At 42.7% G+C, this 26,675-nt stretch overlaps 1 protein-coding gene across 3 annotated transcripts; it reads left to right on the top strand.

The window, feature by feature from the left end:
• The first annotated feature begins 1,051 nt into the window (after nucleotides 1-1,051).
• Nucleotides 1,052-26,675, top strand: LOC130182355 (pecanex-like protein 1). 3 transcript variants are annotated; one of them, XM_056397210.1, is made up of 36 exons: nucleotides 1,052-1,380; nucleotides 2,464-2,954; nucleotides 3,348-3,556; nucleotides 3,663-3,768; nucleotides 4,058-4,097; nucleotides 4,290-4,385; nucleotides 4,663-6,414; nucleotides 7,518-7,647; nucleotides 7,982-8,151; nucleotides 8,944-9,001; nucleotides 9,110-9,251; nucleotides 9,401-9,558; nucleotides 10,541-10,694; nucleotides 13,891-13,923; nucleotides 14,035-14,206; nucleotides 14,512-14,622; nucleotides 14,728-14,819; nucleotides 14,953-15,062; nucleotides 15,539-15,644; nucleotides 15,754-15,846; nucleotides 15,966-16,116; nucleotides 16,789-16,933; nucleotides 17,368-17,542; nucleotides 17,740-17,848; nucleotides 18,171-18,300; nucleotides 18,400-18,458; nucleotides 18,555-18,770; nucleotides 19,119-19,372; nucleotides 19,557-19,787; nucleotides 20,211-20,314; nucleotides 20,429-20,576; nucleotides 20,699-20,929; nucleotides 21,159-21,433; nucleotides 21,534-21,703; nucleotides 21,840-22,246; nucleotides 23,522-26,675. In XM_056397210.1, the coding sequence occupies exons 2-36, from the start codon at nucleotides 2,802-2,804 to the stop codon at nucleotides 23,672-23,674; spliced, it is 6,843 nt and encodes a 2,280-aa protein (XP_056253185.1). In that variant the 5' UTR covers nucleotides 1,052-1,380; nucleotides 2,464-2,801; the 3' UTR covers nucleotides 23,675-26,675. The 3 variants fall into 3 exon arrangements, with proteins under 3 accessions (XP_056253185.1, XP_056253183.1, XP_056253184.1); XM_056397208.1 differs by having other exon boundaries at nucleotides 17,365-17,542; XM_056397209.1 differs by having other exon boundaries at nucleotides 1,052-1,420; nucleotides 17,365-17,542.

Raw genomic sequence — 26,675 nt, 5'->3', positions numbered from 1 at the left:
TCGGTGAGGTGTGGTGTCAGTACAGGTCTAGTGTCATTGAGGTCTGATCTGTGCTGACATTGGGTATCAAGGAGGGTGGCTACGGGATACGACAAGCCACTGCTGATCATTGCTGAGATGTCACAAGTCTAATTCAACAAAACAGCTATGACAAGAGAAGCCCTGATGTCAACCACCATGTCATATCCATTCTGACCAACCCCTGTACTACTAACATCCAAGCAATGTTTTCTTCATACTGTAAGTACTTGCCCTATAGGTGCCCTCATATTTCAACACACAATGTATGTATGTCTAAACACTACTATTTGTAAAATATACTTTAGGTTCAAGGTTATTACACATTAAAACACACTGTTATGTCTAAGCTAAAATTGTGTGTGTACATTTTTTATGTCAGAGCCTCTAAAGGTTGCTTTCAATCTAAATAATTTCTATATTTCCTGGACATTCAGGAATACCAATACTGTAGATTTACATACATGTTTTCTAACTAATTCATTAGAACATCAATGGGTTTCATGGCTTCTCCTCAGATCTTGACGCATGACCTTTACCCCAGCCTGCAACAGATTGTCTGGCTCCCATAGAGCCCTGATTTCATCATCATGGAGTCTGTCTGGATTTACATGAAGAGAAAGAAGACACTGAGATCGCCTAAATCCCATAGAAGAACTGTTCTCCAAGTACTCCAAGATGCAGTGTGCAAGTGAGGAGAACTGCTGCTGTTTTACTAGCAAAGGGTGGCCACACCAAACATTGACTTGATTTAAGTTTTTTTTCAGTTTACTGCACTTTGTATCAAGTTAGATTATCAATTAAAACCAGACATGTTTTTTTTTTTTTTCAAATCATTCTTACTTTACTTTTAGTGACTAAATCTTTTGCACAGAACTGTAGATATGATTGATAATTTTGAAATTAAAGAGAAAAATACCCTCCCCATGACGTCAGTACATACGGCCAATCATCGCCATGGGAATCGCTCACTCGCTTAATCGCGCTCTGTGCGTGTGTGCGTGCGTGCGTGTATGCGTGTGTGTGTCAACTACTTGTTAGCTAGCGCTAGCTGCTCAGTCAGCTAGCTTGTTGGAACATTTTCACATAGGCACCGTTTGTGCCAAGAAACAGCTGTCGTTCATCATGAGAGAGGACCTCCGCTTCCGCTACATGTCCGGCAACCTCTGATGCCAAAGAGGATGAGGGACTGTCTGAAAACAATGATAAGTTAGCCAGCGCCAGCAGAAAGTGAAGCTCTAGTTTTTGCTCAGGCGGTTGCCTTGCTCGCTAGCATCCTGAGAAGGAAAGCTCTGAGATTTTTTTTGCAAGGACTGGATGCGGAAGGAGGATATGAGGCAAGCTGGACAGCTAATGCTAATTGTAAGCGATGCTGGCATCCAAATGTGGAAAACATTTTACTGTGAGCACAATTGTGAATTCTATCAAGCTAACCTAAGCTAACATTAGCCAGTGACAAACTAAACTAACGCTCACCTAGCAACCAGCGGTTAAGCTAACTTGTTGTTGTAGGCTGGTGTTAGTCACAGTGCTAACGACAGGGACATTACCCAGGCTGAAATGCTGATATATGCGGCCTAGCATTAGCCGGTGACTAGCTTCAAGCAATCTAATGATGATTAACGTTTGTCAGCCTGTTTGCAGTGGTGTACTGCTGCTATCGATAATATTTCATATTCACCGAGGTGATTAAGGCGCTAGTGGTTAAGCAGGTCGTATTTAACCGATCGGGAAGGCACAGGTATATTCGTAAGCTAGGCTAAATTGTGTGTTAGCTTGCTAATGTCAGTCAGAAAACTTAATCTAGCTGGCACAGCACTGGCCTGGACATAAAAATATGGTGTTTTAAGCGCTGTCATCCTATGTGAAATCTGCAAAAACTTATAAACTATGTTGTTTAGCTTCTCTATTGCTTTGCTTTGGTTAGAAAACATCTACTGACGAACGCTACGGTCATTTTAATCACTGTAGTGCGTGCCAGTGTCAGCTTATGTCAGTCTCACCTTTCCTTATAGTGATCAGTTAAAAATATTCTACTACTCACCTTAGTAACTGGTCAATTGATTATTACTGTGATGTAATCTGTAAGTTTTGAATGGTAAATGATCAAGTTTAATGTTTGACTCGCACAAACGTTATCTTGTCATCCTTTGCTAAACGTATTCAAGACCAACTGGATTGAATTAAGAGGAAACTGTATTCATTATGTGGATTTAAGGAAGTACTTAAAGTGACTAGAAAGACACTCTAGGGTGCCGATCTTCACAACTGATATGTGCATGTGGGAAGCTGACAGATTTCTGCTACAACAGTAAAACTTATTATGTGATTTTCAGTGTAATTTCACAAATGGGTTATTGCCTAGCATTCATTTTCCCCCACTGAATGCAATGTTTGAAATATGTTTCATATAAGGAAACAAACCAGTTTTGGTCTTTCTTACAGATGAATGTTTTTTCATACATTCAGTGGGTTACCAATGTGCCAAAAAGTCACTCTCCTGATTACCCAACAAGGATTAGGCTAGAGTGTGGCAACGTCGGTGCAGGGAGGGAGCACATACTGGCACAAGAATATGCAAGGATTCTCGACCTCAACTGAAGTATACATATCCAAGACACAGAACTATTGTCCTTGATGATACAGTCTTGGTTAACCTGCCATCCCCAATGGAAGTGCTATCATAGACACAAAATACTGTGGCTCCAACTGCTGAACAGTTTTTTGAGCTACAGCCTAGGAGGAGGACGCATTTCAGCTTTTGGTTGAACCTGAAGGTGGAGATGGGTTCCCAAGCTCTTCAGATATTGCGGCAGGGTGTGTGGGCTTCACTGACAGGAGGCTGGTATGTGGACCCCCATCAGAGCACATTCTCCAACTGCTTCCACCTCTACCTTTGGATATTTCTTCTGGCCTTCCCCTTTCTGTTGTACATGGTAAGCATGTTTTCACAAGAGGTTATGATAAATGATAAATAAAAGAACCACCAAATTCAGCATGAATCCCTATAAACTAATTTTTCTAAATGTTACCTTGCAGAATTGCTTTTTTTAAAAATTGTTTAAATGTGGTGCATATCTCATTTCTACCATCTTTATTAAGAAATTACTTAAGAGTACAGTGGACTGTAAACTTTCCTGTTGAAACGAGCAATGGGTATTTGCTTTCATTCTGTTAAGTACATAATACTGTGTTTAGTTTGATACCTTTTTTGGAATTTACAGCCATTATCAAATCATTCCTGGCACGCATTCCTTGAGCTGGATTTCATTATCTCATTTTTGTACTTAGTCTCAGTTGCTGTCATTGTGTTTTTCACTCCCTCTCAGGCTCTTCCTGCAAGCCTGGTGGTTGCAGGTGTCTACTCTGCTGTTGTGGCAGTCTTTTTCACAGCCATTAAGGTGGTGAACTACAGGCTTCATGCTATGTTCGACCTTGGGGAGATTATAGAGAAGAAGCAGGCCTCACTCACAGCTGAAGCCCCAAGGACAGAAGAAGGAGATGAAGGTTCAGGTGTCCACGATGGGAATCAGCACAGGTAAGAAGTTGTTTTGTGACTAATTTTGGAGAAAATGTGAAAATCACAATGCTGTGAACCGCATCCGCTGTCCTTTTAATTTTCTGTTTGTGTAACTTCTTCACAGGGATAGTCATGTTGGTGTAGAGATGACTGTGTTTCGGAAGGTCAACTCAACACCCCCAGTGCGCTGTAGCTCACAGCACTCCCTGTTTGGATTGAACCAGGTGTCGGTGAGGCTTGCTGCATTTTACAGTAGCATGCAGTCCTTTTTTTTCTCCTCATCATTTCTGCTGTTCTACTTGTTAGAAAATGTTTAATGAGTTCCCCTGCCAATTTGCTGGGCTAAGGTTTTCATTTGAGCCAAATGTTGTAATGTGCCTGTTTATATATACAGTATATATATATATATATATATATATATATATATATATATTGATGTGGGTTAGCCATTTTAACTAACCCAACTATGTATTTTGTTCTTTTTTTTTTTTTAATTGTTTTATTGTCCTTATTCTTCAGGAGTTCTTGCCCCAGCTGGAGGATTCAGGGGGCACTAAGGGTAAGTACCTGAATTCTGTGGTACCATACTGCCTATCAGAATTGACAGATGTTTATTTTTAACCGTGGTATGTAATGTATAATCTTAAGTCTTTCTGTACACTGTCCTTACACAATTATATTTGTGCATCAGGTCACTCTGAGTTAAATATGCAGTGTTGCTTTTTGTGTGGCTTCTTTCCTTTTACCCCAGATATCAAAGAGCTATTGCGGGAACAGGGAAGCAACAATGTGATTGTTACATCAGCTCACCGTGAGATCCTACGCCAGAGTTCCCAGGATACTATTAGTAAGTCTGCTACTAATCAGTGACCAGAAACAAGCATCATGCAAACTGAACAGTGTCTAATCCTGCCTGTATGAAAATAGGGACCCAGTACTCTCACTCCATTGTAGGCATGACTCTTAATCCTGTCCATTGGGATGAATGGTATTGCATGCGTCCAAATCTATAATAAGATAAAAAATAAGATAAAGGAATAAAAACAGCTGTGGGTGCAGAGAAGCAGAATTCCAAACCTCTGTGTTACAATCTTACAAAGCGCTTTTCAATTTGATTTTGGCAGGAGCTCCCAGTGTCGTCCAGTCCTGCTTTGCCGCTGGTCTGGGAGGAGATTTCCCAGGTCTCATGGGAGCATCTGGATTGTCGACTGGATTTGGAGAACCAGGAGACTGCTTGTCTATCCCCCCTTCACCCTCCAGTCAAGAAGACGGAGGCGAGAAAGAACAGTTGCAGGAAGTTGAGGAGTTACCAGAACAACTGTCTCAACGGAGTCTTGAGAACAATGGGTTGGGGGCTTATTCTCCCCTTGGCCCCTCCGCTGAATCTGAGAGCCTGGGGGATACTCCCCTTAGTCCACTAATAAAGAGCAGCTTAAGTGAGGAGTTGAGTGAAAATCTCCTGGGTTTGGGCCTTGATCCCGTGGTGTTTGCACCTGGGACTGAGCACCCAGGCAGCCGTAGCGGAGTGGCGCTAGCTGCAGGTTCCACGGACAGCTGTTTCAGTGCAGGTGGAGCCACCACAGACCGTGAGACGCTGAGCACTGTTAGCAGTTACCGCAGTGAAAAAACTGATTCTACTCAGCTGGAAAGCCCTTCGTTCAGCCAGCCACGGCCTGCAGATGGACAGTTGTCTGCCTCAGCAAAAGCGCTAGGCTCTAACTTCCCTGAGCCCACGGAGGATCTGGCAGGACAGGGTGGCAGTGATACAGATAACCTGTCAGACAGCGTGTTACTGCGTTCCCCTTCCAAAGAGTTCTCACTTAGCCAGGGGCTGGACAGGACACTTGTCGAAGGAGAGGATTTGCCCCCTGTACTCTCTGATATTGCACAGCCCCCTCCTCTCCAGAACTCTTCTCCTTCAAGTAGTGGCCACTCAGAGGTTTGTGATTTAAACAGAAATGTCTCAGTTCCTCCTCTACCCCCGCCTCGGCAGGCCAATTCAGTGCCCTCAGGGCTGGCCCTGGGTCTTGTGTGTTCCGAGCCTGCTTTGCCCATATCCTCTACACCCTTCTTACTGTCTGACCAGCCTGCTCTGCAAGCCCAGCAGGTAGTGCGCCCTAAAGACTTAAAGCTGCTGCGGGCCAGCGGCAGTAGTGTGGGGCACAGGCCAGGCCGAAGGAAAGCTCCACGAAGGCGAGCCGGGGCAGGAAGCAGTAGTTTCGACTGTGGCTCTTACAGGCGTCATCACAATCACAGACAACACAGAGATTACATCCCAGTGCGCAACCGGCTGGGTGCCAAGGCATACAGTGAAAGTCTGTTTGAGGATTCCAGCGACGAGGACGATGGCAGTGACATGAGCGCTGGTTCTAGTCTGGGCTCCCAGCGACGATACAGCTCGGACGATGATGATGACGACGACGATGATGACTCGAGTTCCTCTACCTCCTGCTACTCCCCGGACCTCGCTAACACTGGCATTACATCCCCACTCCCCCCTGCTGCTCAACTGCCCACTCCAAGGGAAGGGGATTTACCTGAAACTGCTGGCCCCTCTCATGCTCGTGCTGCTCAGCGATCTTCTAGCACAGCTAGTGCCAAGACTCATGCAAGAGTGCTAAGTATGGATGGGGCAGGTGGAGGCCAGAGCAACACGGCAGCTCTGCCTTCTACTCTGCTTACAATGCCCTCCACCTCCACCCCTGCACCTCGAACTCTCACCATCTCTAAGTCTGATCTGGAAGCCCGCACTATTCATACTGATAGCTTCCCTGGAACTCATCATCATCGGCTGGACTCTCTCGGAGGCTCTTGGACTGGCAACCAGATGGGCTGGAGGGCAGGAGAGCTGGTTGAAGAGGGAGCTGTGGGAGGAGGTGAGTTGGTGTTATAATCAGTGGATTAGAGTTTAGTGTTTTGAGAGATTCCGCTCTAGTTTTTGGTGATGGTGAAGGCACAATCTTGGAATGGAGCAGTGTTTTCAGTATGTTAAGAACAATAGCCGGCCTGGAGAGTCTCAGATAAGGAGCCACATTGTAAGGCATCCACAGATAAAAATGTGGCTCATATTGTTGACTTGAAATAATTTATTGATCATAATAGAAAAATATTTTGAATTGCACTGCCTCTACATTTCCAACATACCCTTGTAAAATGTCAGCATTATTATGAAAAATATAAAGGGTTAGATGGTGATTATGTCATAAGTTGGCAAAATTACAAAAGTTGAAAGACATACATTTGAAAAAACATATACAACTTTCAAAAATAGTTTTTTTTGTAATTTAACATAAATTAAGAAATTAAAGAAAGAGAGTAGTGAAAGTGTAAAGTTATTGGATGAGATCTGCTGCCTGACAGACCTTGCCTCTGAACAAATTTAGTTGTTTGAATGTTTGAGTGCGATTTGCAGTCAGTCTCCTTTCAAAGTAAATCTGAGTCACTAATGCGCAACTAAACCTCTCAAATACTGACTGCAGATCAGTACTGACTACTGATATATTTGTGACTCTGCCTTGTAGTTTACAAACCATGAAATGAATGGAAAACAGATTTCAAGATGAAGAAAATATTACTCAAATAGACAAATATAATAACTTTACAAAAACATTAAATCGTGTGATGAAAATTTTATAGGTTTCCTGCAGTGTGTAATAATTTAATTCCTGCTGGATTCAGTTAGGATTTCCATGCCTGGATAAATGCAGAGGAAACAGTTTGATTGTTAGTTAAGCTTTGTTCTTTTTGTGATATGATATGTCTCATCAGTAAGTAATTCTGGGTATGGGTATATGTCTGGTTTGGATAACCACATAAATACAATACTAAATGCAGATGTTACAATGGCAAATGGAAAATCCAGTAATAGGCTAATGTTAGATATTGGTGTCCATTTTTAATGCAAATGGTACCTTGTTGTGTGTACACTGACACTGTAATGTAAACCGGTGCATTGATGTAACTGATAACCCTTCTACAGCCATGGCTCCAGAGGATGGGGGCAAACACGACTCAGTCAGCAGTGTAAAGAGGACCCAGGCCATCCGCAGGAGACACAATGCTGGGAGCAACCCTACACCGCCCCCGTCCACCATGGGATCCCCTCCAAGGTTAGTTGAAAAGAAAACCTGGGTGAAGGTTGTAGTTGATGCGTTGCCTCAACTGTGCCTTTTAATATTTTTTCAGTCTCTACCAAGTGTGCATTAGTCAAAGCTGTCGGCATGATGAACGTAAGAATTAGAATCCCTAATAAAAAAAATTCTACTGTGGGGAGTTCACATATAATATTCCCAGCAACTTTGGGAGAAATGAATGATAACAGATTAATTACCTGAAATTACCACTCAGGGGACATGCCAGCCTTCAGCAGGACTCATTGAGCTCATGTTAAACAATGTTAGTCAATACATTGTTTGTTTGTTTTTTTTCTTTTTGTTGCTGTAGCCTACAGGACCTCCAGCGGGCTCGGACATCCTCTCATTCACGGACTCGCACACTTCCTTCAGCCTTACAGTTTGCTTCCTCGCTCCTACTGCCCCGTAGTGGCATCCACGAGGCCTCCACCTTCGACGACACATCAGAGGGAGCAGTGCACTATTTCTATGATGAGAGTGGTGAGTCATTGGCTTTAAAGGAGTAGGTCACCATTTTGGGAAATGTACTTACTTTCTTTCATCTTGAGAGAAAATGAGATTGTCATAAAGTTAATATTCTCAACAACATTTTCTTCATGTCTATCAGTTAAATATAGAATAATTTATATTGAAATATTTAACTAACTAACTCGAGGCAAGAGAACAAGTATATTTCCCTAAATGTCTTTTAACATGGATATGAAGCAGTCACTCAAGTTAACATGATTTACTAAACTGATTTCCACTCTAATCAACAAGTACATAACAACAAACACATATAAAAGAAAAAAGAAGCCCCATTATATCTTTAGTAGCAAGTGCGCCGGCATCTTGCAGTGCTATAACCTGTGACGTCACAGGGTCGGTTGGCTTCAGACTTGTTTCTCCGTCTGTTTTCAATTTCATTCCTATAACGCGTGCTTTACTGACCGCCTGAGATACTCTGATAACAGCGGCATAGATGCATCATTCCGCCGCAGAGAAAGGGCACTAAACCATGCCAGCCAGGCAGGGAAGAGGTGGCATTTAGTAACCCTCACAACTTGTCAGGTACTAAGACATCAACTATGCCCATACCAAAAAATCAACATTCACCCACATCTGTCGTAAAACGTAGCTGTGACAGTCAGGTGTATTTACGTCCCCTAAAGATTTCCATAGCGTCTCTGAAGCATGAGAGTTATCTGATGGGAGATTGGCTATATAATATAGCAGCCAGGTTATTCCCTGTTGAAACTACTGCATTCCAGTCTTCTTTCTGTTGTGTAACAGGAGTGAAGAGGTCCTACACGTTTGGACCTGCTGGAGGCGGTTATGAGGACCCAGTTCAGTAAGTTAAGTTTTTTTATTTCCTTTTTTCAAGAATATAAGATGTATTTGCTGTTAAAAAGCCACGACTAAAGGGTACAATTAAAGCCATAAAATATCATGCTTGCAGGGAACGAGAGAGGCAGTCTCAGTCCTCAAGCTTCACCTCCACTGAGGTCCAAGAAGGGGCACCAGCCCTGTCCATGCTCCAGCCCAGACCTGTGGTTTTACAGGGCATGCAGGTGCGCAGGGTGCCTCTGGAAATGCCCGAGGTTAGCAGTCTTTCTTGTTTAATGTGGCAAATTATCTAAGGTAGACTGTCATATAAATAAGTCTGGGCTCTCTGCCTCAAAAGGAAAGCATCAGATGTGCCTGTAGTTTCCACTTCTGAATTCACACATATTTATCACCTCATCTGTAGTTTGAGCTGGATCACGAGTCTCTACAAGAGTCCCAGGAAAACACTCTGATGATTGAGGAGAAAGCCAAACCCAAACAATACTATCGCTTTTGGGTGCTGCCTGGGAAGTGGCTGAGGGTTCGATATGATCGATTGGCTCTTCTGGCCTTATTGGACAGGTAAGACAAACTGTAGGAGTAGAGAAAGGATGATAATCTTTTCTAACTTGTTATTCAAAATAAAGCAAAGCATTTTGTACTTAGTTTTCTGTGACTGATGACTAATATACAAAGAATAGTGCATGAGAAGAATTTGGAAAAAAAAACAGGTGAAGAAAGAAAGTGTATCTGTTGTGAATGTCCTCCTGATATTACAAATAAATAAAAAGTATGAGCAAAGCCAGTTATTTTCTGTGAAACAGATGCAGACTGTTCGGAACCCAAACCAGGCACATGGTGATGCACAACCATTTGTATATTGGTTTTGACTTCAGAGAGCAGTTGAAACCACAGTGCTTCTGTCTACATACAGCTGATCACTGATGTTATTGTGGTTATCTGTGATGAGACACAATTGTTGGTTGGAAGCCCTTGAAGATGAGAGATAACAACAGATAATTATTCTAAGTCTACATCCTGAGCTCTGTATCTCAGTGATGACGATTTTCTCTTTCTACTCATAAATGGAAACAAAACATAATTCTTTTCTATGGTTGTAATCTCAGTCAGTTTTAACACCATCTAATAAATAAAAGATACTTTTTATATATTTTCACCGTACAAGAAGACACTTTGAGTGACAGTGGTTTACTCCTCAGTGTTACCTTGGGGATTATATCTGCTTGAGGCTGCTCCAAGCCTAAACACTCACAGGGAAAAAGCCTAAAACATAAACATGATTATGATACTGATTACTCCTGTAAATAGAAAATTTTCTCCTACAGGATGCATTAGAGTATGATAGTGTAGTCCCTTTACTGCCATGCGTCTGCGCCCCAACATTATAATGGCTTATTTTAATCAAGGTGTTTTAAAACATACATGTCCCAGTAGTTTTCAGTTCATGTTAATTGCCTTTTATGAAGTAGCATGGTGTGTATACAGAGGGCAAACAACACGGTTAAGTTGTTTGAATATTGATTTCTCTGAATTCTGTTGCCAGGAACCGGCGAGTGGGAGAAAATGTGTTTGCTGTGGTGCTGGCCAGTCTGGTGGCCTTCCTGGGGTTCCTACTGCTGCTCCAGGGATTTTTCAGGGACATCTGGGTCTTCCAGTTCTGCCTGGTCATTGCTAGCTGCCAGTACTCCTTACTGAAGGTACATAACCTCTATATTTCTTTATTTGCACATTTTCTTTATTTAATCAGGTAGTCACACTCTGATCAAGATCTCATTTACAAATAAGACCTGAGTACAGAAAATAAATAAATGCCAGAAATATTAAAAACAAAATTTCAGTGATTTAAAGATACATTCAGACATGTATTTATATAAGCAACAACCAGAGTGTATGTTTAAATGCATTTAAGTATGCATTCAAATATACAAGACACACAAGATGACAAATTATACACTCATAAGTAATACATTTTTTTTTTTTAATAGCTTATGTAAAACAGTAACTTCCCAATTCAGTAAAACAAAATTTACAAATGTAACTAAGGTTCTATGAATGGATGGATAAATGGATGACCACAAGAGACGGTGCTTTAAGCACTGGATGACCAGTACCAACAATGTCAAGAAGAATCCTGAGTACATACTGTACCTTACAGCGCAGACGCAGAGGAACGTGGCAGAAGTTCGATGCCCAGAGGACGTGGGGTGGCCACATTTACCTTGTAGAATCTAGAGAATGTGCTCAGTGAAGCCCACGCGGCAGCAGCACATATGACCTCTAGGGGGTACCCCTCTCAGGGCTGCCCATGACGTGAATACACTCCTGGTAGAGTGACACTTATTATTATGATTATTCACCTTATATGCATTAACGATCACATCTACAACCCAATGGGACAGGAGCTGAATGGAAAGAGTGCAACCTCGTTTGGGGCCATCATAACAAACACAGAGCAGCCACATATACCCTCAATGTAGAGGGAGAATGACCATCATCTAGGAGGGACTGCAGAAACTCCATAATTATAAGTACAGTGCAATGCACTGGGTCCTCACCCCGACTTGTAAACGCATGGAAGGTGCTCTGGGGCTATCAATAGTCTTTCTGACTGCCTCCATGTAAGTGTTTAGTACTGGTTCGGGTCCTCCTGACGGGAAGTCTGCAGCCTGGTTCTTCTGCCCTGGCAAATACATCGCCTGTAGCTCTAGCATGTTAATATCATTAAAAATCCTGGTTCAGAGCTAAAGCCTTTGCTGGGTCCTGGATGATTCTTGAATTCTGAAGATATTGTAAGATGATGGCATTGGCAGGGAGAGGCCTTGGCGGGCAGTCATAGTGCCCCTCAGCCTGCCAGGAAGGGGCACAGCTCTGTGGAGACATCTTCCACAGGGAGCAACTCAGGCAAGGGCGGAGCAGGTGTCTCCAAATCCTCCATCTGAAAGCAGGACACAGGGTCAGGAGAACAGACTTCATCTGGGCCAGCTCCACTGATAGTTGCTCCACCTGAGAAGAGAGCTTACCTTTTTCAGTTTTAGCCCTTTTCCAGGAGGGGCAGCCACGGCCGCCTCAACCCGTTTATGCCTGCGATAGATAGGTTGAGCTGGAAGCAACTGTTCTGCGGAGGGGAGACGCTCCTCACCGAGCAACTGCTCCACCTCCGCCAGCCTGGTGGTCCATAATGCCTGGGGCATAAAGCTGCAATCCATGCAAGGGAGCTTGGAGAGGCCCTCCCTCAGGTGCTCGAGGCCAAGACGAGAGGGGCAACGATCATGGCATCATCTGGCCATACAAGCACCGCAGTAAGAAGCGAGAAGATGTAAAGGAACTGATTCCCTGATGACACTGGCAGATATACCCTCTCTCGGGTCATCTGGGGTCACCGGAGACATTGTTGATATTAAATACTCAACCTGCGCATACGTGAGACGGAAGATCTAATGCTTAAAGCACAGCATCTGGCGGTTTAGAAAGGATGAAATAGGAACTTCAAACCACATTTTTGAATTGGCCTATCAGTATCAGCATGTCAATTAATAATGTTAATCTTGCCTGATAAAGAGGGAGGGCCAGCCCTCCTTCTGCTACAAGACACAATGATGGGTGCCATATGGATCATTAGTGATAAATCGGAGAGTTGAGTGATAGGCAGCATCCAGATGTTTAAGGTTGGAAATGGGAGCATGTCTATAAATAACATCTCCATAATCCACTACAAAAAGAGAGAAAGATTGCCTCCACAATCCTTTTCCTACTACACAGTGGGAGACAGGACCTGCTCCTAAACAGAGAGCCAACCTTCTTCCTTAATTTGTCCCTCAAGTTGTCTATGTGAGTTTAGGTTTAGGTCCCCCCTAGTTCTGAGGATGTAAGTGGAAGTAAGTTATTAGTGAGTGTCTACAGGAGCAGAGGGAGCGCATTCAATTCAAACAAAAAAGAGGGAGATGGTTTGGCTCAGTTCTAATTTCAGTGCCAGTAATTCATCTGTTTTGGAGTAGAAATACTAATGCACGTTTCAATCACACTTTTCTGCACAACCAAATCACAAAACTTCCACACTCACACTGTACAGTTTGATTGACCAGTCATGACAAGGGCACTCACTCTGAGCTGAACAAAGAACACCCAATCAATTTTGGTTTTTAGCAATGACAATAACAATTATGTTTTATTTGAACAAGATGTCTGCATCCTGCAAAACCTCGATAAAAAAGAGAAAGACAGTGCTACTTTGTGCAATTCTACTTTGAATGGAAAGCAAGAAGAAAAAAAGCAAAATAGACTCACCAATGGCTGTGAAGATGTCTGAAGTCAATGTTGTCAGTCTATTTTGCTGTGAAGTTCCATTTTATTTGTATGACAGCACAGCCTCTGAAAACTACAGCAGCCACAAGATGTAAAACACTGCTCCAGTAATATTAAGACCAGCTTTTTTGTTTTATAACGGATCATTTAACAGCAGACATGTGGGAAATCTTTGTGCAGACTTGCTCAAACTGCAGGAGAGCTGACCAAAATTTCGGACATGCCATATATTTCATTCAACAGCTGATTGTTGATTGTTCTGGCAGTTAATCAGGTTCTGTGACACCCCCGTCAACGTGAACATGAAACTAAAACCGATCTGGTGGAAATTCTGCTCAATTCTAAAATTAGCTTGGGGTGATTGATTTGGGTTAAAAAATCAGGCTTAATCAAGACAGCGTCTGCCTAGCTTTAAAGAGTTTAACATATCTTCTCTATTGTTTATAATGTACAATACAACTATCAAATTATCTTGTGTTTGGGATGTCTTAAGGCAGGCCGCCTGTCAATTTTGCTTCTCATAAGTTTTTGTTTTCATGCAAAATGTATGTGAAACCTGTGAAGCTTAAAGTCCCGCCCTCTTTGTTTCAGAGTGTACAACCAGATGCAGCTTCTCCCATGCATGTGAGTACTGGTTACATCTTTATATGCTAAAATATTCTCAAAACTTAATCCAAAACAAGGCATTTCTCATGTGAGTTTTTCGACTGCGTCTTTTTGTCTGTTATTTGAAAGGGCCACAACTGGATCATTGTGTACAGTCGGCCGGTCTACTTCTGCTTGTGCTGTGTGATGATCTGGATCTTTGACCTATCTGGGCGCTCTGGAAGCCTGCAACCCTTCTCCCTCTATGGTGTCACCTTCTTCTCTGCACACTTCCTGCTTTGTGTCAGGGATATGCTCATTGGTTAGTTTTTATACATGGCTCCTTACATCAGCATTGTACCAGGTTTTCAGGTCACCACTCACACTAAGCACCTGTCAACATATTTTTATATTGGAGTAGTAATATAGTTAGAGAATAGCTATAAATCACTGCATTGTGTATTGGCTTGATTAATGGTTTTAAACTTGGAGAGTTTTAGCAGATAGAAAATTCTAATGTTTCACAAAATTTAGAAATGTTCAGTTGTTGTGGTTGTGGGTGTATGTCCACCATTCAATTCTTTCCTCACATTTTTTTTAAATATTTTTTTCTCTTTTGTCCAACAGTGTTTGCCTTGTGTTTCCCAGTCATTTTCCTGTTTGGGTTGCTACCTCAGGTCAATACGTTTGTGATGTGTCTGCTGGAGCAGATTGACATGCACATTTTTGGTGGAACTGGTAAGAACATGTCAATGCAAACAGTCTGGTAGTTTAAACACTGCACATCATTGAGGACTTGTGTTTAGGTTCTCCCTGATTTTCTCTCCGTGTCTCTTTCCTCAGCCACTACCAGCCCCCTCTCATCTCTGTTCAGCCTTATACGCAGCGTGTTGGTGGCTGCTCTGCTGTACGGATTTTGCCTCGGTGCTATCAACGTAAGTGGAACAGAGACACTGGACATTAAAGAAGGGGTGCTTTGGGGTTTCTTTTTATGAGCTTCTGATCAGAGTCAGAAATGATATGGACTGCCCTCAATTTGATATTGTTTTGTTTTGTTGCTTTCATCAGGCACCGTGGGGGGATGCCCATGTGCCAGTACTGTTCTCCGTGTTCTGTGGCCTCCTCCTGGCCTTATCCTACCACCTCAGCCGCCAAAGCAGTGATCCTACCATCCTGTGGTTAGTATAGTGACTGACATTGTCAATCGTGGTCTTAGAAGTTATTGAAGATGAATGCTCTGTGTGTGTGTGTGTGTGTGTGTGTGTGTGTGTGTGTGTGTGTGTGTGTGTGTGTGCGCGTGCGTGCGTGTCTGTCTGCTGTCTACATAGGCTGTGCAACATGTTGTGTTTTACTCAAGCTTTACTCATTTAACTATGACTTCAAGTCTGTTTTCTTCCGTTTTACATGCATAACTAAAGAGACTGTTTTGGATTCAGAGCACCGACAAAACACAAGTGGCCTACACACAGAAGTGTGCCTTAATGCATCAAGTGTATTGACATTGATGGAAGACTGATGCTGCTGCTGCTGTGCTACTGATATACTGCTTTCATTATGCTGCCTGTGATGTCAGTCCTTAACTTTTTGCTTTAGTTCTCATGGTTCTTTTTGTGCGGGTTTTTTTTGGGGGGGATTTTTTTGCCACTTACATCAGGTCACTCGTCCGGTCTAAATTATTCCCTGAGCTGGAGAACCGAACACCAGAAGAACCCCCTGTGGAGATCAAGGACCCTCTTCCTGAGAAGCTGCGTAACTCTGTGGTAAAGATCACCCTTCACTTGCCTGTGCAGACTGACAATTTCACTTTGATTTCATAGTGTCATTAATTTTAAAGTCATACTCTTGCACCTTCTCACTTTCTCTTTGTAGAAAGAGATTCTTCATTCAGACCTTGTCATGTGTCCCCTCATGGCTGTGATTACCTTTGCCATCAGTGCCAGCACAGTTTTCATCGCTCTACAAGTTAGTTGGAACAGAGTTTTTGATCCTATTATTACACCGCATTGTTCACAGGGTGTCAGTGACAAATGACCATAGACCTTTCATGCTAAATTTCCTCTTTTTTTTCTTTCAATTCACAGCCTGCTCTTAGCTTTGTCCTGTACATCCTGGCCGGAGTTGTAGGCTTCATTACACACTATCTCCTGCCACAGCTCCGCAAACAGCTGCCATGGTTCTGCCTGGCTCACCCTGTGCTCCGCTCCAGAGAGTACAGTCAGTTTGAGGTCCGAGGTGAGTGTCTGATTGCTCTTTTATCTTCACTCACATGCACAGAAACATGCACATGGAAGTAAGAAGAAAACTTCCATGCAGCTTTATCCCTGCTGGAAAAAGCTGCATAGAGTAAGTGAAACTACTGTAGTTGAAGTAGTGCTCACTAGTTAAACCTCAAACATATCTTGGGGAGCTGTACAGAGTGCAACAGCACCAAACCGTGTAATTATTTTTTAACAATTAAATAGCTGCCTATTTGGAGATATCCCTGATACTGGGTACCACTGAGACCTAGAATCAATAAATATTATTACTGAAGTAGCTGAATAAAAACTGAAACAGTTACAGTACAACTTTATTTATTTTATCTTAAGGCTGTTTTGGCAGTATGAAATAACTTCACACTGCGTACATGATGGTACAGCCTGCGCCCTCCTGTATCTCCCCTCCAGGCATCACATATCATCCTGAGCAGATCCATTTCCAGTATTTGATAAGAGTTAGGGGTGTCAGAAATAGTACACCATACCACCCATTGTATAAACATCTTTTCTACTTTTTTTTCAGTTTAAATAATTTTCTGCCAGATTTATTTCACAGCGGTGAAAAGCTTTAAGGGGAAAGCCAGAGTTTGGGCCTTGGATTTTCTCAACAAGTGTGTAAGATTGTTTTTCTTTCTGTTTGCCCCAGATGCTGCTCAGTTGATGTGGTTTGAGAAGCTGTATGCGTGGCTTCAGTGTGTGGAGAAGTATTTCATCTACCCTGCTGTGGTGCTTAACTCCCTAACGACAGAAGCTCGAACTGTGGGCCAGAACCACAAAGAGCTGGACATCCAGTAAGCCTTTCCTCATTCTGTCTCCAAACTATTTCACATCCATACATTACGCTGTTCTCCATCTCTGCTCCCTGGGGATATGTATTGTTAGCTGTGTGTGTTGGAAATGTAGAACATAAAATTTATAGACATGCTGAACCACCCCCAGGTGTATTGCTTTCTGCAGGGTGTGCTCAGTAGCACAAGATACAGAAAATATATTTCCTCACTCATTTCCCTTTTTTTTTGTTTTTTTTTCTCCTCTTCAATCCGTAAACCAGCCAGTCTGTACAGTAGTCTATGTAAAGGTGAATACATTTTTCAGTTAAACTGTAGCACAAGCAGGTCACGTCTGGGTTTGGAGATCTCATGTCATTCCTTAATGTATGGTTTTAGCCGTGTATGTCAATATGCGACACTGATTCTCTCTCTGTCTTTCTCGATGCCTCCAGCAGCCGAGCTCTCTTCATCTCAGTAGCAGGCATGAAACTGCTGCGTTCGTCCTTCTGTGCCCCGTCACAGCAGTACGTCACACTGTGCTTCACCACACTCTTCTTCCACTTTGACTACCCACACTTCTCGGAAACCTTCCTTATCGACTACTACTTCATGTCCATTCTCTTCAGCAAGGTTAGAACATACGCAATATCAGCTTTGAATTTTGGTCATGAATAATATTAATTAATTTCACTTCATTCTACTTCAGAAGCCGTTTGTTATCCACAGTGGACATGTGTATGTTAATCTCTGTTGTATCTCTGTAGTTGTATGAAGCTGGTGACATAGTTTTTTTTTGTGATATTTTGATTTGTCCTTTGAATTCTCAGATGTGGGACCTGTTGTACAAGCTTCGCTTTGTGCTGACTTACATCGCCCCCTGGCAGATCACCTGGGGATCAGCCTTCCACGCCTTTGCTCAACCCTTTGCTGTGCCCCGTATCCGTTTGTTTAATTTTGTGACAGTAATGATACATAAGTTTCCACTTTAAAGTATAATACAATCTAATACAGCACCAGCGCAAAGTATAGCTTCAAAATCTGCCACAGTTTCAACATACACTAAACATTATAACCTACTGTTTGTTGGGTGATTATTGTGTTAAATTGCATTATTGTACATGATGTATCAGTTATTTTGTTCTTCTCCTATGCATCGTATGTTCTTTTCCAGTCACCTGGACTAGACTTAGATATTATGAAAGACATTTCACCCCTTGCAGTTTTGTTGATGACATGTCCTTAACTCATGTTACTTCAGACTCTGCTGTGCTTTTTGTCCAGGCTATCTTCTCTGCCATATTTTCTACCCCTCTCAATCCTGTCCTAGGCAGTGCTGTGTTTGTCACCTCATACACCAGACCTGTAAAATTCTGGGAGCGTGACTACAAGTATGTTTTTGATAAAAAAAAATTTGTGACACTACAGTTCATACAATCCAAATATTAAGTATTTCATTGAGTTCTAATGGTGGTTTGACATGTTCGCAGCACCAAGCGGGTCGATCATTCTAACACCAGACTTGCCACTCAGTTAGACCGTAACCCAGGTAATGCCATAATGTTCTTTCACCATCTAATCATCTGTATTTGACTCATTTTTTGTTGTTCTGTAGTTATGGTGACGGTCCCTTCTTTTCTTAAAGGTGCTGATGACAACAATCTGAATTCAATTTTCTACGAGCACCTGACGCGCTCTCTGCAGCACAGCCTGTGTGGAGACCTGCTGCTCGGCCGCTGGGGCAACTACAGCACAGGCGACTGCTTCATCCTCGCGTCGGACTACCTCAATGCTCTGGTGCACATCATCGAGATCGGCAATGGCCTTGTCACGTTCCAACTGAGGGGTCTAGAGTTCAGAGGTTAGCAGCAGGGGATGATGGGCCTGACAGTTTTGTATTTATCTGCTGGTTTGAACATGTCAATTGAGTATTTGAGTGTTTTGTCATTTTACTTTGTTGTCACTTGACAGTAAAACATTGCTTCATAATGTAAAATGATCAAATCAGAATTATTTTAAGATTAGTTATTTTGATGTTATGTTTATTCTTGTAGTCTTGAATTTCCAGTCCAGTAAAATTATAATCAAAATTATTTCAATTCATGGTAATTGTACATTTTACTTTAAGTACCAATCTGTGACAAATTAAGCAACTATATACAGGGAAGTGTTTGGGCAGCTGATCCTCATCTGTTTCACATCTGTCCAGGTACCTACTGTCAGCAGAGGGAGGTAGAGGCCATCACAGAGGGGGTGGAGGAGGACGAGGGATGCTGCTGTTGTGAACCTGGTCACCTGCCCCACATGTTGTCATTCAATGCTGCCTTTGGACAGCGCTGGCTGGCCTGGGAGGTGGCCGCTACCAAATACGTACTAGAGGGCTACAGCATCAGCGACAACAACGCAGCCTCCATGTTGCAAGTATTTGACCTTCGGAAAATCCTCATCACATACTATGTCAAGGTAAGCTGTTGATCAAAGGAGTTCTTTTTTGCTCTCTGTTCCTAAATCATGATTTCTGCTAACACTTGACATGATGACATGTCTTTTTTTTTTTTTTAGTTGCTGAAAACTCAGGAATATTTTAGCTGACTTTTCTGTATGTGTACAGAAATAATTTGGATCATGTGTTTGTTCCCTGGAACAGAGCATCATCTACTATGTGAGTAGATCTTCTAAGCTGGAAGAATGGCTGACTAATGAGACGATTCAGGAGGCTCTGCGGCCTTGTCTCGGGCTTAACTACGTAGACAGCGACCCCACCTTCAACCTGAACATCGATGAGGACTATGACCACAGGGCCTCTGGCATTACTCCCTCCTCATTCTGCATGATTTACCTGGACTGGATTCAGTATTGCAACAGCAGGCGTCAAACGGTTAGACACTCTCCAACACTTGGATCCCACTAGTTATTGTCTTTTTTTCCTCTACTATCTATCCACATTCTTGTGCGTGGCAGAGCTGTAATCAAATGTAGTCTACCCTCATTTATCCAAACATAAAATTAAAACAATCTGTAAATCAAGGAATTAGTATCAACGTTGTGAAACTGAAGACAAATAAGTGGAAATCTTGAAAAGATGGGATTCTCTCTACATGAAACTTTTCACCCCTGCAATTAACTGATTGGACAGCTAGTATCATCCATTTTCATGCTTAGCATTTGGGGGGGTGGGGCGGTTTATCTTCATTATGCATAAAATAAAATACATTCTAAAAAAAAAAAAAAATAGGCAAGGAAAAAAACATTAAATGTACAATGTTTTCTAATTTATCTTAACTTCTCTATTGTGTTGTAGCCGGTTACTTGTGAAAGAGATTCTCCACTTGTCAACCTCTGTTTTGGGCTGTGTATCCTGGGAAGAAGAGCTCTGGGCACAGCCTCCCACAGCATGTCTGCAAGGTGAGACAACCAGGCCTATAATACCACATCTCATACTATGGCTAATATCATCCATCGCTGCCTGAATATGTGCCAGCAATATGCAAGAGTTATAGTTGTTTTTCTGTTTGACAGCCTGGAGCCGTTTCTCTATGGCCTCCATGCACTCTTCAAGGGAGACTTTCGCATCACGTCTCCTAGGGATGAATGGGTGTTTGCAGATATGGACCTGCTGAATCGAGTCGTGGCACCTGGAGTGCGGATGTCCCTCAAACTGCATCAGGTAGCATTTCTCATTCTAGCATTTCAGACTAAAAAAAACAAAAAAAACAGCCCTGAGGTTAAAATAATGACTGTTTTTGTCACTGAACCGAGACCAACCCTGTAATCTGTGTTTCCCTCCAGGACCACTTTACATCTCCAGATGAGTATGAGGATCCGATGGTTCTGTATGATGCCATCACTGCCAACGAGGAGAAGATGTTGATATCACACGAAGGCGACCCCGTGTGGCGCAGCGCTATTCTAGCAAACATGCCTTCCCTGCTGGCACTGCGCCACATCATGGATGACGGCAGCGATGAGTACAAGATCATCATGCTTAACAAGAGGTTCCTCAGCTTCAGAGTCATCAAGGTGACAGCGCTTTCTGTGTATTACTTGGTGTCTTGTTATGATGGCTTGTTTAATTGGTTATTGTTGCATTAGTTTATTAGTTATTTAAACCTATTTTTGTATGAAATTCAGCTGCTTTAAGCTCAGGGTGCATTTCACACTCTTACCCAGATAATGGTTATGCTATTTATATTCAGCCTTTCCACCTCTCCATTCCTCTCCTGACCTGTCTTTGTGCTGCCCCCTACAGGTGAACAGAGAGTGTGTGCGAGGGCTGTGGGCGGGGCAACAGCAGGAGCTGGTTTTCCTGCGTAATCGGAACCCAGAGCGTGGCAGCATTCAAAACGCCAAACAGGCCCTGAGGAATATGATTAACTCCTCATGTGACCAGCCCATTGGCTACCCCATCTACGTGTCCCCCCTCACCACCTCATATGCTGGGGGGCACAGCCAGCTCCGGTCTGTGTGGGGAGGACCCGTCAGCCCACACAACATTTACACCTGGCTCATAAGTAGCTGGGACAGGTACATGGTCTTCACCGCATGTGATGTGCATACAAACAACTCATTCAGGGACAGTGATGCTACTGTGAACATCCTAATTCTAATATACGTCCCTCTGCAGGTTACAGAAAGGTTGTGGTGCTGGCTGTAACAGTGGTGGAAACATTGAAGACTCGGACTGTGGAGGCGGCTCCACCTCGATCTCCACCAACCCAGCCATTCACACCACCCAGAGTACACCAGCCTCCAGCCTTCCCCAGCCGCATATCACCACTGTCCAGCCCTCTATGGGTAAGACCGAAAAGCAACCACTGCTCTCCTTAGCCTGCAGGACTGCCCACTCAAAAACTACACCTGCAGAGTTTTTTATTTACAACTTATAATAAGGTACAAACATATTTACAAAATGGCTTTTATTGCATTTCAGGTACAGACAATCCTGTAGGTCCAACCCAGAGCTGGCCTCACCACCCCCAACCTCTTCCATTAGCTCTGCTCAGTCAGTCAGAGGGCAGGATGGAGGCAGGCCTGCTCACATCCCTGCAGCGTACGTCCTCCATTCAGGGGCTTCTGGGCCAGCAGCTGTCTAGCTCACAGCTCTCCTTCAGCAGCACTGTGGCTCAGCCTCCTCTACCAGGCCCAGAGCGCTTCTGCCCGGCAAGCCTCTTGGAGAACTCCGGGCACAGAGCGGGCCAGCGGGCTGGCCTCAGCCAGGGCAGTGGATTACACTATGAGTGCCACTTTGGCAAATGGAGTTTTTCAGGCAGGAAGGGCTTTAACGGACCAGCTGCAGTGGAGGGGGAAGGAGGAACAGTACAGACCATACGCACACAGGTGAGGAGACTGTCAATATATTTACTGTTGATTCATGTGAAACTCAGGGTCATGTCCAGCCCGGAGAATAAAATGGTCAATTTAAAAAAAAAAAAAAAAAAAAAGCTTAGAGTTCAAGGTCTGGCCACATTCTCATCGCTACACAGCTGGCCAATCACAGTGTGAAGTGCAAGTGAAGTTTCAGAAGGTTACAGAAATGTAACTGATTGTATACAGCTCTCCCATAATCCAACACTGGAAAGCTGTGGAGGGAGGGGGTTTCCGAAGCTATGCAACCATCTGACAAGCACTTCTGATGAAATATACTGGCTCCTTAAGATCAGTATCCATCTATCCACCTTTCCCCTGAGTTCCTTTGCATAAGAGAAAATCCAACATATATGGTCTGGCTAGTGTCAGGAAATGTATTCAGAGACCATTCTGTTTTTGTCTCTTGTCTAGCTCTAGCTTCACAGTATTAGTAATAGCAATGTCAACTAATTAACCAACGAAAATTAATCAGTAACCATTTTATTATCTATTAATTGTTGTGAGTCACGATTTAAAAGAATAATGCTGAATAACTATCTGCTTCCAGGCTCTGAAATGTGAATATAATGAAAATGAAAATGATCATTAGTTCTTGCCGACTCCTATGATGCCATTATCATGTGTCATTAACAGAATTTTGAATCCTACAATCTAGGGCTGAACCGTAACCAGCATTATAAATCTTTTACCTACCAATTTCATGTTGCATGCTTTATTTACAGCAGTGAACTTGCTCATGACTAAAACTGAGCACTGAGTGAATAGTTTCAACATTCTTGCACTTGAGGAACACAAACAGGAAGTGGCCCAGAATTATGCAAAGCTTTGCCAAATTATAAGCAAAACCACTGAGTGGGTAGACAAAGCCTGTGTGTGTGTGTGTGTGTGTGTGTGTGTGTGTGTGTGTGTGTGTGTGTGTGTGTGTGTGTGTGTGTGTGTGTGTGTGTGTGTGTGTGTGTGTGTGTGTGTGTGTGTGTGTGTGTGTGTGTGTGTGTGACACACAGAGTTGTGGTCAAAGGTCAAGGTCACTGTGACCTCACAAAATTCATTTTTAGCCATAACTCAAGACTTCACGCAGCAGTTATGACAAAGTTTTACACAAATAGATGATATTTTGTGACTCTTGATGAACAGGGTTGTAACCTGAAAGAGTCTGAGTGGCAGAGGTAAACAAGCGTGAGGTGGTAATTCTAGTCTTCACAGACAAATTGATGGTGATGTTTTTTAATCTCTTGTCTTTCACAGTCTACTCCCCCTGCACCCCTACAAGAGGTCAGTCCAATACAAGATCCTCTGGGAGCCACTCAAACGATGGATCCAACCCTGCTAACTGCAGGGGACCCCCCCACCCCCCGAGAGGAATCCACAGAGCTGCCTTTACTTGAGCACCTGCGCTGAGTCTGCACTGGGAGACCCCGAGTGACATTGTCTGCAGTGAAAGCACACCGCGGTTGAATCTGAACCGGGCTTGGCCCATCCAGACCGGACTCATTCCAGCCTTCAGCACTCATTCCATCAACCCTAGTTTAAGTGACTCGGTGCAACCACGATTTGTAAATCCTCTAATGGCCCACTGCAATACTGGATTGGTTTGGTTATATACACATCACCTCTCTCCTTCTCAGCCAAAGGAGTTAAACATCTGAATGCTGAGCTGATGCATGTCAGATCATGAAATGATTTCAGCCAAAGTCAGCTTTCATCAAGACTCACGAGGCCTGATGATATACTCGTACATTTTTTTCTCCAAACAAAGGCACTCAGTGTCTCTATGGACAACCTTTTGGTTGTGACAGTAGTGACAGGCCAGAAAGGCCAGTGCAATTATAAGGGATATTTTGCTTGAGGATTGTTTATTTTTCTATACTGGAGAATAGAGGATCACCTCTGACTTTCTCTCACTTAACATCTGCACCAGCAGGTTTTTTTTTTTCTTGCATCACCAATCAAAAAAAAGATCAGTTTGTTGCTGTACGTGCAGGTGAAGGATATGTGGAAACCATGATAAGCCTTGTTTTGTTTTTCCCCCATCCTCACCGGACCTACAGTCATGTGTCAAATAATATTTATCAGTACATATTGAACAATTTCTGGAGCCTCCACATCTATTCCCCTGCACATTACACATATTCAACAAGGAAAAAAAAACACATCCCACCAAAATGTCATCTTTGTCCTCTGGCCTGTTTCCTACAGAGGTGCCTGACAACATCAACACTCAACAGTTCTGTCTTGGAGCAAGTTTCAGGGAAAAAAAAAAAAACTCCCATCCCAGCCAACATGTGGTGCTTTTACCGCTAGTTTACAGTCTATTTAGGCCTGGACATGAGTCCTGAATCTGACTAGCAACACAGAGATGTGGGATGGCTTCGGACAGAGCTGGTGTCCATGGATCAGGATCAAGCAGAGGGTGATTCCAATCTGTGAAAATTGTGTTGATCACAAACCGGGAGTGTTAGAAACTTCAAGCCTTTTTTTTGTTTTGGTGAGTGGAATGTCCTTTTTGGTTTTACTTTACTTGAAGAATCACCAGTTCCTCAGTGTTTAAGGGGCACTGAGTTTGTTTTCTTTGGATGACCGATCAATAACGCCCTCTCTGATCAGATCCAGTCAGCTTATGACTTTTCTCAATAGCAGGGACCCAGGCTGCTTTGTGTGGGGAGCTCTGTTTTCTTTGCCTGCAGTACGGCCCCTCCCATTGCTATACTACTGCTTCTGCATCTCCTGCTACTACTAATATAACCCACTACTACTGCAGTTAAACAGTTAAATCCAGCGTTTTAGTTGGAAATAAACAAAGCTGAATAAATACTGAAAGCAAAGGTGGAATATTTATTTGATTAATATTGTCTTACAGATATCTTTAACGGGGTTTGTCTATATGGTGTGCTGATATATCGAATTGGAAATCTGCCTTCTGTCAACTGTACCCCCACCCCTCCCTCAATTTGTTTGGTGTCATCACATTTGTATCATCTCACCAATAGCTGTCTTTTTTTTTTTTGTATATGTAATAGAACTGGAAATATTCCTGAGAAGTCACTTTAGGTTGGTTTCTTTCCCACTCGTGCACTCTTTGTTCCACCACTGTGAAAAGCAACTAAAAACACTGATTGAGGGTTGAAGTACATCACACAAGACGAAACAGAAGCTGGCAGTCCAACCAAATTCAGCCCTAAATGTTTCCCCAGTTCCAGGGGCTTAGTCCCCTTGTGCCCAGTTGTCTGCAGTGGTTTAAAGATTCTGAAGTAACCTTGTGCCATACCATTAATCGCCGTATCAGAAGACTGCTAGTTTTCTCACCAAATAATCTCTCAGAAGCGTTGTTCCCCTGTAGGAAACTTGAAAGGAGGCCAGCGTTCTCAGGGTCTATAACGGGAAAGAAATTCACTTATTCTGTGGGAAGACTTTTTGTCCAAAGGGAGAAAACTGAAAGGGGGGTAAAAAAAAATGTCACCATTATGAAGCACGTCGAGTACTGGGTCAGACTAACGTCACAAAAGATGCCCCCTTTACAGCGTTTTATTCTCTCTTGGTTAAAGTATGTTCTGCAAACTGCATGCTGTTAAAGCCACATATTTGTTGCATCTTTCTGTCCTTGCAGCGCTGTTTTTTCCCACTTTCAGCTCTTTACATCTGAACAAGGGACACATACAGTACAAAGCTTTTTCCCCCTTTTGAAAAATCTTTTTGGCAGCCCAGTCAGTCTCGGCTGTGAAGACGCTGCGGCAGGTGAAAAGTGCGTCACTATCCCTCTCAAAACACGTTTGTAACTTCCTTGACTCAGGAAAAACAGACTCTCTGATCAGTGTTGTTTTCTGTTTTTCTTTTCTTATTCTTGTATCCAAAGCAACAGGGAGTTATATTGTTTGGTTTTCTTTGCTTGGTTTTTTTTTTTTGTTTTATTACTTTGCTGGGAGTGAGGAAAGCACAAGTTAACGGACAGACCTGGGTGTCAATAAAAAAGGGATTTCTTAATCTCTGAAATTATGTACAGCATGTTTCGTATACAAATTTATATTTAAAATATAAATCTATTTTATTATTATTGGATTTTGTGTTCTTTTACATTGAAGACACTATGTTGAGGTTTATGGGAGGGACACTGTTTACCCATCAGAGGGCAGAGCTGAGTGGAGAGAGGCACTCTTCACATTGAAATGTGCAGTTTGGGAAGAATCAGTTAATACTTCTTTTGCACAAAATGTATCATACACCATCCCACTTTGTTATCATTTTATTATTTTAGCTATTTTTTTGTGGGGGGGGGGGTCTTTTATTTAAGAACTTTAAGTCAATGTTAAATGTTCAGTACAGTTTTTTATGTGATTTTTCTTTTTTTTCTTTCTTTTTTTTCCCTCCTATTTAAATTAAAGGTTTTTGTGTCTTTGTTTGCAAA

This window comes from Seriola aureovittata, chromosome 15 (genome assembly GCF_021018895.1).
Source record: "Seriola aureovittata isolate HTS-2021-v1 ecotype China chromosome 15, ASM2101889v1, whole genome shotgun sequence".
NCBI classification, from domain to species: Eukaryota; Metazoa; Chordata; class Actinopteri; order Carangiformes; family Carangidae; genus Seriola; species Seriola aureovittata.
This window is presented reverse-complemented; position numbering and strand designations above follow the sequence as displayed.

Excerpts from the sequence above, each read along its gene's own strand:
- LOC130182355 (XM_056397208.1), top strand. The coding sequence starts at position 2,802 with ATGGGTTCCCAAGCTCTTCAGATATTGCGGCAGGGTGTGTGGGCTTCA. Across the intron at positions 14,207-14,511 it reads TGTCAGGGATATGCTCATTG|TGTTTGCCTTGTGTTTCCCA; the intron begins GTTAGTTTTTAT and ends TTTGTCCAACAG. Across the intron at positions 17,849-18,170 it reads TCAACCCTTTGCTGTGCCCC|ACTCTGCTGTGCTTTTTGTC; the intron begins GTATCCGTTTGT and ends ATGTTACTTCAG.